At 41.1% G+C, this 14,806-nt stretch overlaps 1 protein-coding gene across 1 annotated transcript in view; it reads left to right on the top strand.

The window, feature by feature from the left end:
* Nucleotides 1–14,806, top strand: part of CACNA1C (calcium voltage-gated channel subunit alpha1 C) — a 492,904-nt gene that overhangs the window by 382,208 nt on the left and 95,890 nt on the right. Inside the window, 8 exon segments of the mRNA XM_026070402.1 lie at nucleotides 567–593; nucleotides 2,678–2,838; nucleotides 3,647–3,872; nucleotides 10,054–10,261; nucleotides 11,081–11,201; nucleotides 13,139–13,253; nucleotides 14,392–14,512; nucleotides 14,635–14,704. Of these exon segments, the coding sequence (XP_025926187.1) occupies nucleotides 567–593; nucleotides 2,678–2,838; nucleotides 3,647–3,872; nucleotides 10,054–10,261; nucleotides 11,081–11,201; nucleotides 13,139–13,253; nucleotides 14,392–14,512; nucleotides 14,635–14,704 (1,049 nt within the window).

Raw genomic sequence — 14,806 nt, 5'->3', positions numbered from 1 at the left:
GATAACAATAAATATGAGTGTTAGAATCTAATTTTGAAAATATCTACCATATACTCTTCTTGCTTGAATTGCTGGAAAAAACCCACAACATTATTTTCCCCATAATATCATAATATATTTATATATCCTGAAGAGACAAGTGATGTGTGACAGCAACAAGTTTGTGTATATAAAGTCATACATATTTTAATATAAGAACAAAACCCAGTGACCAGAAGAAAAGAGTCAGAATTGAAAAATAAATTTGATAGCAGATCAAGAGTGCCCCTACCATTAGGACAGCCTTTTACCCAAAAGAAGAGCTATTTCACTGATGTCCAAAGGTGGTAGGATCCCATCATGGCGTGACTCCTGCTTCTGACTAGTGAAACAACAAGATTTGGATACCAGGGAATCCTAGCCCTTCCCAGTGCCTACACAGGGGACTCACAGGGGATTCAAGAAGAAAGCAGCATCCATTAAAAATTAATTGTGCATAATTTTGTTTCTTTCTATTGCTGTTCTCAAAGAAGCTTGGGAGAGATGGCACAGGTTTAGAGACTTTAATGGTAATTCTTATCTTTCAGGCATCGTATCTCCAAATCTAAGTTTAGGTAAGTAAAGCAGATTTTTATGTTTTTCTTCATTTCCACTTGTTTTGTTCCTTACTTTGTAAAGTGATTTATTCCTGCATCTGTGGGGCAGGAATTATTCATCTACCTAAAATCAACATCCTTTTTCTCTGTTTCACACTGAAGTAAGGCACAAGGAGTCTTGAGAGCATTTCACTCAGAAGTACCTATCTGATTGCTACCTACACATCTTGAGCCATAAAATATAAAAGTAGAAGAAAAAAGTTCAGCTACATAATCATACTATGTCCATCAGCATCAACCCTGTCAGCTCAAGGTTCTATTTTCTACACTCTGTTCCAGTACTCTGTTCTGCTTGGTTATAAATCTCTCAACTGTTGAGATTTGCATCATCAAGTTATTTGTAGAATGCTTCATTTCACCATGGGAGACATGGAGTTTTTCTGGTGGTGTTTGGTTCTCTGTTGACTTACAGCTCTTAAAAACATGAATCAGTCCCAGGCTAAACATCCATGTGTTTCTATTGGAAGAACTGACTGACTACGTGGTACTTGTTTTTTGTGGTTCCAGTCCATTTCTACCTCTTCAGTAGGAACCCAGCTGCCTCTGTAACTCTGAATTTGAAGAAAATTTTATAAAAAAGTAAATTAACTTTCACAGTAACAGGGACAAGTGAGTAATTCTGCCCTTTAGCTTACCTAGGTAATAAACAATAATGTAAATTCAGGAATCCATATAATGCATACATACTATACATATGCATACATGCAGAGAGTTGCAGAAGTGATCACATTACTGCAGTCTGTGCATTACTGTGTAGATGTAAGCACAAGAAAACACTTATATCATCACATGGTCATATGCATGCACATTAGTGCACAAGTGCACAGTACGGTGTGTGGGATCAGTGATGATTTAAGGACACCATGAATGCTAAAGTGTTATGAGCATTTTTTGAATGTTGAGAAGACCATTTCTTTTCCCCAGTCCACTGCAAAACACACAGCCCTGGTTAAATCCTTGTGTTGCCTAGACTAGATGCTTTTACAAATTGTAKAGCTAAAAACAGCTCAGATGTTAAAAATGTTGCTGCAGAATTCTTGGACAGTGTGCAATGTTCATATTGCCTGGCATTAGTTTATCTAGATGCTGAACCCTCACCTCAAGTATGGTCACAATTTATCACTGGAAATAATATCAAAGAGAAGATTAGTCTATAGAAGTTCTCTCCTCAATTTGCCACTTTGTTCTGTAATGTTCTGTATGTGTGTTTGTCTATAGAGACACACATACACATGCACACACATATGTATATAATATCTGTATAAAACTATTAGATTTATTATACAGTGGCAAGTGTTGCCTGGAAACTGGTTGCTATGCAAGTTAAATTCTGAAGAGTAGGAGGTGTGTAATTAGCTTTAAATATCTTCTGTGGTTAGTAATTACCCTCAGAAATCAGTGGCACAAGGGGATGTGTTCATGGAAGGCAAACTTTAAAAAGGTCTGTTGATTAGCAAATGGTATCCTTAGTTCCAGGCATGAAGGTGCAATGCTGAGGTCCCCTGAGTTTTGTTTTTCTGTTCAGAGTTAGCCCTTAGATTTGGGCCTGGTCCTGAACATTGCTGAATATTGGAAACCCTCCTGAGGTTTTATTTGACCCCATCTCTCCACGAGTTTTATCCAAAGGTCCATGGTAGACAGTGGACATCTTTTCATTGACTATCCTGATGCTGGAACAGGTCCCATTTCAGTCCACAAGCATTAAATACAAGAAGAATAATGATTTCTGTGAGAACTGGGCTAAAAGACCTCTCACAGTAGTGGTGATGGATGTCTTAATCGGATTAAGACATTGCTTGAAGAGGTTCATTCATCCTTAAATATTTCAAATTGACTTAGGGCTAACTTTATTCCTATAGCTAAAGGAAGGATGGCCAAAACTGTTGACTCAGATAAAAATGAAAGAACATTTCTCAGGATGAATTTTAAAGTTATTCTCTACCACCCATGGACAATGAATCAGGACTAGAGTTGACAGAGAGATTTGCAATAGCCTAAGGAGCCCCATCTGAAAAGTACTTTTTCTTTTCTAATTTTTGAAGCCGCTACTGGCGCCGATGGAATCGATTCTGCAGAAGAAAGTGCCGAGCTGCTGTCAAGTCCAATGTTTTCTACTGGTTGGTGATCTTCCTTGTGTTTCTCAACACTCTTACCATTGCCTCTGAACACTACAACCAGCCAGACTGGCTCACTGAGGTCCAAGGTGAGGAGAGGCTAGTGGTTCTGCTTATTATTGTCAGTGTCAAGAAAGGGGAATGAGAGAGGAGCTGATGCATTAAGATGGCCGCATAGTGTAAAAGGAGTACACATAGCTGCAAATATAGTTTGCTTGGAAAAACTAAATTACACAACAAAAAACCTGCCTCCATTAGGAGAGGCTTCTGGGAATGCATAGCTTCCTGCTTTCCAACCAAAGCAGTGTTCCAATGGGTGTAGGTGAAATCAGGAGCTTATACTACATATATATCTGCAGCAGTTAGAATTCCAATTTATGGATGACTATTGGGAGCCACAGGTCCCCCAAAGTTTCCCCTGAAATGGCGTTTATGATAAATTCTAGTTACCAGGGAGGTGAGGAAGAAAGAATGATTTGTAAAGTTCTCCTCTGTCTGCAGAACAGCTGAATCCTCAATGGAGGTAAGAGCAGCTGAAAGGCTTAATTAAGCAACAGCAGGTATCACAGCAGCTTCTGTTCCCACTCTCATCTGCAGATGACAAGTGTGATGGGAGGTTGTGTACAGGATGGCACATTCCTGCCATAGAGGTTGTGGGGTTGTGTAATACATCACAGCTATATGTGCAATACATAAGAAGCACTGTAAGCATCTTTGTAAAACATTTCTGTGAATGAGATGGCCACACTTTGAAGGTCATTCTTTGACCCAAACTTAGATGATGTTGCTCTTTTAGATTGTTCCCAGAAGGGGTTTCTCATATGCAAGGGTTGATGGTTGGCTGTTATGGTCTTTTGACAAAGTTTCATTAATTTGTTTCTGTTTGCTTTTCATGAGACACTGCCAATAAGGTGCTGCTAGCTCTTTTCACGGCAGAGATGCTGCTGAAGATGTATAGCCTTGGTCTCCAGGCCTATTTTGTGTCCCTCTTCAACCGTTTTGACTGTTTCATTGTATGTGGAGGAATCCTGGAAACAATTCTGGTTGAGACAAAGATCATGTCACCGCTGGGCATTTCGGTGTTGAGATGTGTTCGACTCCTAAGAATATTTAAAATCACAAGGTACTTTTGTGCTTCTTGGAGGTCATCTCTGGAAATGAAGGAGGGCTACTTCTCAATGCACAACACATATGGGTACAAGACACACGCATGCCTGTCTTTTCACTTTCTCTACCATCAATTGGGTAGTGAGAGTACTAGGTTCATGGTCCTCATCTTCTGAAGACTGGTGCAGGATGGGGAGGGCTGGATGTCCCTGATGTAAGTGGCAAGGATTGGGGCAGAGTCTGACAAAGGGGGCTGGGGACACTTTATACCAAGCAGATTGATTAACTGAAATCTGTGGGGATAATAAGAGCTGAACTTAGGCTTTAAGAGTTGCCTGCAAAAGAAAAAGTGAAAATAAAACAGTAGATAGCCTTGTGACCTTTCTGTTGCCTTATGGTGATAGAGAGGAGCCCGAAAGACTGCTCTGAGCAAAAACATTTGACTGAGGAGCCCATGCCAGCTCCAGYGGACTCAACAGTGTCCTGAGAGGTAGATAGTGTCAACACCAGCAGCTGTAGGCAAAAGATTTTGCCAGCCCTTCTTCTCCTTCAGAAGAGCCTAGCGTGACAGCAGCAGTTCTGTGAAAAAGTCAGACACTTCCAGAGTCCAATCTCCCCTCTTTTTCCTTTTCCTTATATGTATTTTCTCTGCATAAAGGCACAGAGGTGCCTATTAAATAAGAGCCACTTCCTGCAATCAGGCACCTCCAAAACACCAGCTGGATTTAGCAGGAGTTTTTCAGCTCGAGGAGAGGTCATAGGAGAGGTCAGTTTCCAATTTACCCAAATRGAGGCTCTTGGAACAGACCTGCCGAGGTGGTCCCCAACGCAGCACAGGGCCTGCCTTTTCCCACRTGGGTGCCAGTTAGCATTCTATAAAAAGCTTGATTGAGGTAGTGAAAGAGTGAGTTTTTTGCAGGCTCAGCTATGAAGTCCCTAGAATCACTTTAAATTCCCCCAAAAGGAAATTTCTGACAAACTTTGGATAAAAAACACAGAGCATGAGAAAAACAAGACCAGAACTGGAAGACAGTCAAGATGGCAGAGTTTTGAGGCAGAAGAAAACAACAGGCTTGGATTCTAGTATCATGTAAGATTTACCCTTAAAGCTTCTGAACCTCAGCTCTCTGGCACAGTGGATGGTTTTCAGGGTCAGATGGCAGACAAGAAATCAGTTTGCAATCTAAGAGACAGTGGCCAAAGCAAGCCTACAACTATCAAAAGAAAAAAATATGGTCTGCATAGAACAGTGATCATAGGAGAGGGAAAAATGTTCCAGCTAACAAGGGTTTCCAGCAAGAAAGGCATCTTTGCCCTTTTAGAAGTAGTGGGGAGCTCTGGTTTGGTGACTGTGTTTTCTGGATCTTTGGGTCTGAAAGCTATCATTACTGAGTTCCAGTCTTGGTTTCTGGGGAAACCAGTAGCTGTTTCAGGCGTTGAGTAATCAGATAACCAGGGCAACATACCAACAGCTATAAAAGCATAAGATTTAGCACAGCATCCTGAAGAGGTCATTGTTTTTTCAGGATTTTTCTCCACTTCTACACAAAGTATATAATCTAGTTAGGAGAATTCTCTAAAAAAATGGCAAACACTAAGAGAATATCACTAATACTTTAGGAAAGTTGAGATATTGGAATATTCAAATATTTCAAAAGCTTCTGACAGTGATTTAATGTAGGAACCAACCAGCCATAGGACTAGTTACATTTATCTTCATCGTTCAGCGGAACTAAAATATAGTTCTGCATGGCAGTAAATGTTACCTGAAGTGAGTGTCCTGTAATTTGTACAGAGGTCTATGTGTAAAGCACAGTAAGAGCTAAGGAGTAATGAATAATGTATTAATTGGATTTTGTCTCCTTTCCTGTTCCTAAAATATTGGCAAGTAGGTTGCAGTAGTCTCAGATTTATCTGTGTTTTTTAATTTTCTTCATGATTTTTCGCCTCCGTGGGTGAAGTTCACCCTCATGAGGAAGGCCCTTGCACAAGCCTCCAAGCAGTACTCTAGGCCCACTCATGTCTGACTGCAGGAGAGAATGTTCTAGCATTAATGCTTAATTTTTACTTCTGATGTTCTCTGGTAAAATACGAATTTTTCCATTATTCAATCAGCTCTAAACACAGTGATGATTTAGTGACACTGACATTATCAATACTGGTAGAACACGCCACCTGAGTGCAATGATAATATAGAAGGATAGAATCCTGGAAAGGTGAGAAGGATAAGAGGGATGACAGTATAATGTTTTATGTCAAATATGTATTCACAAGCAGTGACATGGACATACAGTGGAGCTGGAAACAGTGATAATCAAGGGGATTTAAAAAAGCACAAAGCAGGGAAATTACTCTAGCAAGTGTATATCAGTAGGTAGCCTAGTGTTTATATATTTGTGTGGATATTCCACAGTAAGCATCAAGCACAGACAAATTTTGGGTGCATCAAGAAGATACACTTCTAGGAAAAGCATGAATATAGCTCCATAGTATAATAGAAACAAATAAAGATACCATCAGATGAACAGCACATCATTTTAAAAAACACTGTCAGAATTTCAAGAACAAACATTTCTTTCAAGATTGTAAGTACTATTCAGAATTATTTCATCTTGTGCATTAGGCAAGCAGTCAAAATAATCTATTTATTTTATTCTCCTTAATTTTTACAGTGCTGTCCAGAAAATCTTCCTTTGCTAAGAGAAGACAAATGATTGTCTCTTTATACGCAGTCCTTTACTACTTTATAAATCCCTGTATTTATTCCATTATATACTGAAGATAAATCTATTTGCAAGAGTAAACTGAAATTCAATATTTTAAACCCAAATCCCACCACTAAATGTTTGTGGATATCTCTCTGTTAACTTTTGGGAAGAGAGACAGAGCCCCCTTTCCTGTACTGACATTCAGAGTGGTGTTATATTGGACAAGCAGTGTGGGAAGCTTTACTACAAGGAGCCTGCCAGCTATTGCTACTGTTTTAAGCTCTGCATCTGTGATTGCCAGTATCATAAAAACATAGTGGAAGGCAATAAAGAGGAGAGGCAAGAGAATAAAGAAAGATGTTAGGTTCTAATCCAGTTCTGCAATTAAGTTTTGTGTGAGATATTGAACAAACATATAACTTCTCTGCATCTTACTCCTCTYTTTTGAAACAAGGATCATAATCATGTCCTACTCATTGGGGTTTTGCAGTGACCTGTTCATTGGCATCTTCAAGGGCCTGAGCTCCTCAAGTGGGAGATGTCAAGAAGCGCATTCATTTCCCTAGAAGTCTGAGGAAGCAGCAATTCTTTCTCTTGTACCTCCCATTTTATGCTGACTGGTCCAAAATCTCTGATTTTGTCCAGCAGTGCCATGAGATTTACTGTAACTGTTCTTTTTTTTTCCTTTGTAGTATATTAACAGAAGAGGATGGAGTGGTCAGAGACTTTTTCTTTGTCTGGGCTTCATTCATTCCTGATGTAGAAGCCTTGTGTTTCATTGAGTCACCCCAGATCTCGCTTTGAGGGTGGTGTTCGTATTAGTTCTGCAACCAGCTAATGTGACATATGGTAACTTCAGGCTTCTAGGACACTACGATAAGACCTTCATTAATTCCACTTCTTAGTCAAGTCAAGCCCTCCTTATCCGTTCCTTTTTTCTTTTTCTCTTTTTTTTTGGGGGGGAGGGGGTTGGTTTGTTTGCTTTTTTAAGGGTGCTGTATTTCTAATTAGCACTCAGAGCACAGATAAAATAGCAGGAATCTTATCACCAGGTCATCTCAGTTAATTGCTTTGAAGTTTGATTGTTGCATAAGAAACTGAATCTCAAGTAAGAGAGTCTCAGCCATTTGTARGAAGTGAAGACCTCATAAAAGTCTGTGCAGTTGTGTTTTGAGATAGTAAAGCATTTAAGCTTTAAGTGAGTCACTGAGAGTATTCACATTTGTAATGGCTTTATTCTGTGCTCTTAAGGGCATTGCTAGATTGAGACCTAGAAAATGTGTGTCCTGGCTGACATTGGAGGACTTGGAGAGATATTCAGGACCCTATCAGTTTCTGGTGTAAGACTGCTAAAGCCAGTGAAGTTCCATCAGGAATAAATTTGCCCCTTTTCCTGAGTCACTTTCCCTTCCTCCCAAAGCTTGAAAATATGTGAGCTGTAAGTATAAACGCAAATACAGAGAGCTGTTACATTGCACATTCAATGCGGACATTTGGTGGCACTGAGCCTGCAGCTTCTATGCCCTTACCTTTACTCTGTAGTTTTACATTGCTCATCTGTTTAATTGCAGTTAAAGTTTAAAGCATTTTAGTTTTCTCTGAAGTGCTGAAGCTAGGTTGGAGGGAAAACATCACAGTTCTCTTTGAAGCTCAGCCCCTGGAGATGAACTAGTTGCTGAACTTAAGAGGACATGGCAGAGTGCCTCTGCAAATCAGATTGCTAACCTTTACAAAGTGATTGGGCTGTTCTAATATTCCTGTCTCCCATGGGAGAAGGAAAGCCTGCTTTTCATGCTGACTTTTTGGGAATATTAATTTAACTGGGATTTTAAGAATATTTATCTCTAATGAATACACTGCCTGCAGAACAGACAGATTTGTATGTTGAAGGATCAGACTTACTCAGAGGAGTGAGAGCACTAGACATGTCTGCCGTCTTCTCAAGTGGAACTTCTGTCTCTGTGGAAAATATGGCTAGAAATTTAGAGTCCCTTAAGGAAAGAAAGGTCCCCTGTTACAGGCTTTGGAAGAAGGGAGCAGAGGAAGTTGTCCGGGGGGAAGCACAAAGCATGGTGGTAGGCTGGAAGAGATGGTGCTAAAAGGAAGACTCAGAGATCACTACTGCCTTGCTGACCCGTGCAAGCTGTCAAAGTTTGCTAGCAATGTGCATTCAAAGTGAGATGATTGGAAAATGACAGCTCAAAACTGCATAAAAGTGGTTATGACAGACTAAACTGCAGGGAAGGAGCCACTGAGCTGAGGCAAGATTGAAATGAAAGTTGCTTCCTGGGTGATATGGTGGATTCTTTAGAAAAATGCTGCCGTTTCCAACACACAGCTATTCTGCAAGCTAGCAAAGCAAGCAAACTCTCATGCAGGGGTAGAACATGCTACTGGCATCTCTTTGATCCCTGAATGGGACTACAAGGGCAAGAAGATCCTTTCTCTTCATCACGCATCAATTTGATCCAGGCACAAGTCTGAATACAGTGTGGAAGAACAGGGGTTAGCCATCATCCCTCTTTAATGGTAGCTGTTCTAAAAGCAGAAGTCATAGTTTTCTGTCATTTTGTGTGAGGCCACAAGTCATCTGTCCTTCTCTCAGTAGCTGGTCTAAGTAGGCTTCACTTTAGTCATATCCAMGAAATTTTTGTCAGTCCCAGAGAATAGAAGGAATATCTGTTGATTTTGGTCATTGTGATCAGCTGGTGCCTTGGTGCCCTGGGGATTCTGAAAATGTCTTGGCCAGCTGTCCTTGAACCCATCGCTAAGCCCTGTTCTCCAGCCTGCCTGAGGAAGTGTAGTAGGTTTGATACCCAAGAAGTTGTGATGGTGTGTTCTTCCAAGAGTAATGGGAACTCAGGGCCTTATGGATGTAGATCTGGAGTCTCTCTTTTAGGGTCTATATAAAACAAGCACTGGAGGAGGAGAAGGACCTTTAATATCTCCCTCATTCTTCCCAGTCCCAGGAAGCTTAGTAGCCTCTATCCATGAGTGAGCACAAGTGCATATACACGCACACTAGCTCTTGGACAAGTCTGTATTTGCATCCAAAATGTTTCCCCATCTGTTCCTATTAGTTATTACAGGCCATTCTCTGGAGTGAGGTATTCTGGCTGCCATAACATCTGTGAGGGTTGTAATGAGGTTGGTGAGAATGTAACTCACTGAAGCAGCAAGAACTAATCACCATATATTGATAGAAGATTTGCAGAGCCTTAGATGGAGAGTGCTGCAATAATCTTCTGGGTGTGTGTATGTGGTGGGGGATGGAGGGGATTGTGTATGTACATGTGTGGTAGTAAAATTACTCATTAGCTGCAGTAGTTCTCATTATCTTAGGCAAGCACATCAATGATTCACTGCTTAACAGGGTGTTTGGAAATGTCTGCTTATATGCAGAAGGCAGTCTGAACCAATATCCTCTGCAGTCCATGAGCACCTGTTTTGGAGTGAAGAAATTTTAACCACCTCTTTTTTCTCTCCCAGATATTGGAATTCTCTGAGTAACCTCGTGGCTTCACTCCTGAACTCAGTCCGTTCCATTGCCTCCCTGTTGCTGCTTCTCTTCCTCTTCATTATCATCTTCTCACTCCTGGGAATGCAGCTCTTTGGGGGCAAGTTTAACTTTGATGAGATGCAGACCAGGAGGAGTACATTTGATAACTTCCCCCAGTCCCTCCTCACTGTGTTTCAGGTAAGGGCAAGAGCAGTCCTGATGAGGCCAAGACATTGTGCTTGCAGTGGGAGAGAGAGAGCAGGTCTTGCACCCTTCCTCTGCAGGCTCACAGTCCCTGAGACTGGAAATTAGGCTAACAACACTAGGAGCCAGGCAGCAAGCTGTGCTGTTAGAGCAGGGGTTCTCCCTCCCAAAGTTGGAAACCAAAGCTGCAGTCCTCATGTGTAGCGAGATGTCCAGTGCTTAGCAGGGTGGGACAAGAGAATGGCCATTACCATGTCCCAGGATAGCACCTACGCGCCAAAGCCTAACCCTGCAGCTGTGCTCTCCAGTCACACAGTACTGGGGAACAAATATGTGTCCACAGCACCAGAAGAGAAATCAAATGCCCTTTAAGCTGACTGCTGTTTTCAGTCAAGAGCATCAGGATCGTGATTGCACATGCATGGTGAAGAGAAGTGGCAGGGAAGGCTGCACTGAGTGCTGTCTTCAGTGCTGTGGCTTGCGCAGCCTGTCTGAAACAGCAGGCATGTGGGAGGGAAATGTCTGGGAGAGGTGGGGAGACCTGAACAGAGTTGTCTTGCAGAGCTGTTTGGTTTCAAACATCAGTCCTCAAGGGGACATCTCTAGTTTCTTAATACTTAGAGCACAAGCCCGCTTTGCGTTCTCTTTTTTTTTTTCTTTAAATTTGCTAGATGGACACATCCAGAGTCCCCAAGCATCCTGGGGGAGGGTGTGATCTGTAGGATAGTAAGAGATATCTTTGTGTTAATAGGTTTTTCAAATTCTCTGTGTGGTCTAACACTGTATCCCTATTGGTGGGAATGTGTCATTTAGATCCTGACTGGGGAGGACTGGAATTCGGTGATGTATGATGGGATCATGGCTTATGGCGGCCCCTCTTTTCCAGGAATGTTGGTCTGTATTTACTTCATCATCCTCTTCATCTGTGGAAATTGTATCCTTTGATGCTATCTTTTCTCCAAGTGGGGCTGAATTTAAAGCCACCCTTTACTACTTTGTCATGTCAGTAAATAATGAATTTCATACCTTACATCTTTACCTTCTCCCAAGGAATTTTGGCTTTGCAGTGCCAAAAGTTAAACAAGTTTGTTTAATTTTAGCTAGTGCTAAGACTTCAGGCACATAAACAGTTCTAAGAGCCAGCTACATGCCAGTTCCGCATGCCCGCTTTTATTTAGAAACTTTACATGTTTAGTGGTTTTATTTTTTATTCCCCTTAGTTCCCCCATGGGTTTTTCTTTTCTGCCTTCTCCAGAAGCTAATCTCTATGTCCACCTACTGTATTTACTATGTATTTTTGCTTTATTTGCCTTTTCAGTAATATATTCCATCCAAACCTTATGTGGAACAAAAATACGTATAATCTACAATATGCTATATACAAATGCTGTAATAGGAGTAACATATGTTTGACATGATTGATCTATGTGAAATCATATATTAACTCATGTATAAACTAACGGGAACCATGTTCCATTTCACTTACTGCAATCCATGTGTTCTTCAAATAGAAAATTGTGTGCTCTGTTATCCACTAGCCTGAGCTGGTGTTAAGTATTATCAGTCTCTCTGGCTTCAGGGTGAAGTGAGGGCACTGTACGTATCCCAGGAGGTACAAAGTACATTGCGTGATTAGGCCGTGAGTATCTTTTCATAAGAATTTGCATGTAACATACAACTATGGTTTTGTTCCATATCTCAGTTTGCTCCAGATTTGTTCATGTTTAATTTCTGCTTCCCTAATAAATAACCCTATTGAGTCAGAGGTGATATTTCTTTTATACTGATTCTTCTATAAAGCCACCTTGTAGACTCAGCCCAGCTCTTTTGACCTTTTCTCATAATTCAGATTTCTCAAACCCTGTTATCTGACATTTCAGTTGACCTGCATGCCCTTTCTTCAAAGTGAGATGGTGCAATTCCACTTAATCTGAAGGTTGAATGAGGCAGCCTGCCTGACAGCTTACAAAAAGCTACAATTTGGATCCCCTTGTGAACTGCAGAGGAAAATGTGAGCCAGCTCCACATGCTGGCTAGCTTTGGAGCCATTAGACCTTGGAGCCCAGGGAGGAGGGTGGTTGTACTTCAAGACTAGGCCTTGAATTGGAGTTTATTTAAAAGTTATCATGGTGTAATAAGACCCACTCTCAATAAATTTGTAAAGAGGCTGATGTTCAGATTTGTGGCATGAGAACTAAACATTGACTGGCAAGACAAGAAAGAAGTTATGATTTCTTGCCCTTCAGCTGCACGTGCATGCCTGATTTATAATGTAGCTTCCATGCATGGGCTCTCTGCTGGGAGACAGCAGGGTTACCAGCTTGTCCCTTCAATGCTTCAAATCCCAAAGGAATTTCTCTATGGTCTCCTCAGAAATGCTTACTGTCTGTTGGATATACTCATGTCTGTGGGAGTACCTATAATGGGGTTGTTCAACTTGAGTACATAGGCCAAAACCAGGAAGCCTAGGTACCTAATATTATGAAGCTCTTGAATGTATATTTAGGTGCTTTAATAAAAATGACCTAAGCTATCAAAGATGCAAAGCATTCACAGTTCCCCTTATCTTCAGTGGGATCTGCTGAGACTCTTTTGAGAAACCAGAAACTAAAATGTAAGTGTTCAAGTCTGGACTTGGATGCTTTATATCAATCATTCTGGAAACCCCATACAGTGTGTTAGCCATTTGGATGGAAGGTGTAGGTTTGTGCATGCTGGATATGCGCATCTTGAACATTAGTGTGAACGGGAAGTTTGGAAAATCTGGGAGATCTGATGACAGCTTGCTAAAAAATTTCAATCAAGACACCCTTGGTACAATGTTGTTCTGCAGTTTTCAAAGCCCATTTTCTTTAAGTAGAACACAAACAGATATCTTGCTGAATGTATTTTTAGCCATTGCTGTGGACAACCTTGCTGATGCTGAGAGTTTAACATCTGCACAAAAAGAGGAGGAAGAGGAAAAAGAAAGGAAAAAACTAGCTAGGTAAACCCATATATATATATATACACATATCTATACTCATATTCATGCATTTGTGTGTGTGTATATACACACACATTATGCACATATATACGTGTGGGTATGTATGTGTTATGTGTTGTTTCTCTGGGAGTGTATATATATATATTATATGTATGAGAGAATTATATGATTATATATGTAATTATTTATATATAATATTTTAAATAATTGAAACTAAAAGACAAGAAGGTCTTGTGAGTTGGGAGTCCCCACAGTTGTGATGATGTGAGCAGAGGAAAGGAACTCTGGGTGACTGATGAGCTTTCAGGGTGTCTGTGGAGAAAGAGTGTGAAATGGTGTCAGTGTGATGCCATTTCATTCTCCTTATTACCTTCTGATTGCTCTGGACTACAGGCATGTTCAAGGCATGACAAGGATTGTCATTCCTATGACACAAGATTCAGCTGCTTTTTTCTCTTTTGATGCCACATCCTGTTCTCTTCTTGTCGGTTCTCTTGGTGTTTCTGCAGACTCTTAGGAGGCGTGAGCTGGGTGTAGAGCTTCTCTTTCATTCCCAGCTGCCAACAGTGGGGAAGCCTCTCCTTGCTCATTAATTCTATTCACTTTCTTCCAGGCTGTTTGGAGGAGATCATTCTGCTTTGTCCTGCACACCAGTCAGCAGGGTTTCCATGACTGGGAGTGGGGCAAGGGGCAAACTGTGATCCCAAAATGTTGGTAGGCAACCTAATGGAAGATCACAAACAGTTGAAGATCACAAAGAGTTGAAGACAGTTCATGCTTTTGTCCTTGGGTAGAACTATGTGAATGAAGAGGAGATCTSTGGTCACAGACTTAGAATATGCATGTGCACAAATGCACAGGCACATACTGTTTGCCACCCMCMCACACACACACAGAAATACATGCCAGTGAGAAAGCTACAAAATAAAAGGATGCTACAGAGAATTAGAGCAGATTCTCTGCCTTTGCCTGCAGATGATAAAAAGGTGGAACCCGCTGGTATGTAAGCTGGGTTCAGGACGGACATGCCAGCCAGCTGAGTGTTCTCATGATGTGTGCTATACTACATGAAGTTTCTGAAAGGGAAACAGCTTTTCACCTTTGTAACTGCTTGCTTTTTATCTTGTCAAATTATTAGGACTGCTAGTCCCGAAAAGAAACAGGAGATAGAAAAAGCAGCTGTGGAGGAGGAGACAAAGGAGGAGAAAATTGAGCTGAAATCAATCACTGCTGATGGAGAGTCCCCACCTGCTACCAAGGTCTGCTGCCAGCCACCGCTCTCTGTGCAGTGATGGCAAGAACAGCTTGGGTTTCTGAGGGAAGGAAAACTCTCTGCCTTGTCTGATAAAGGCTTTGCCTCTTCTTCTTCCGTTTCTGTCAGATCAACGTAGATGATTATCAGCCCAATGAAAATGAAGAAAAGAGCCCATATCCCACAACAGAAGCACCAGGTATTTCTCTGCTTCTTCTTATCCCTGATTCAGGAAAGAGAAGCTCCAGTTGTTAATGCACATAGAGCCAGATTGCTCTGTCTGGTACAGTCCAAAGGCAAC

Source organism: Apteryx rowi, unplaced genomic scaffold (genome assembly GCF_003343035.1).
Source record: "Apteryx rowi isolate R43461 unplaced genomic scaffold, aptRow1 scaffold_31, whole genome shotgun sequence".
Lineage (NCBI taxonomy): Eukaryota > Metazoa > Chordata > Aves > Apterygiformes > Apterygidae > Apteryx > Apteryx rowi.
Note: the sequence above shows the minus strand (reverse complement) of the source record. Positions and strands in the feature narration are given on the sequence as shown.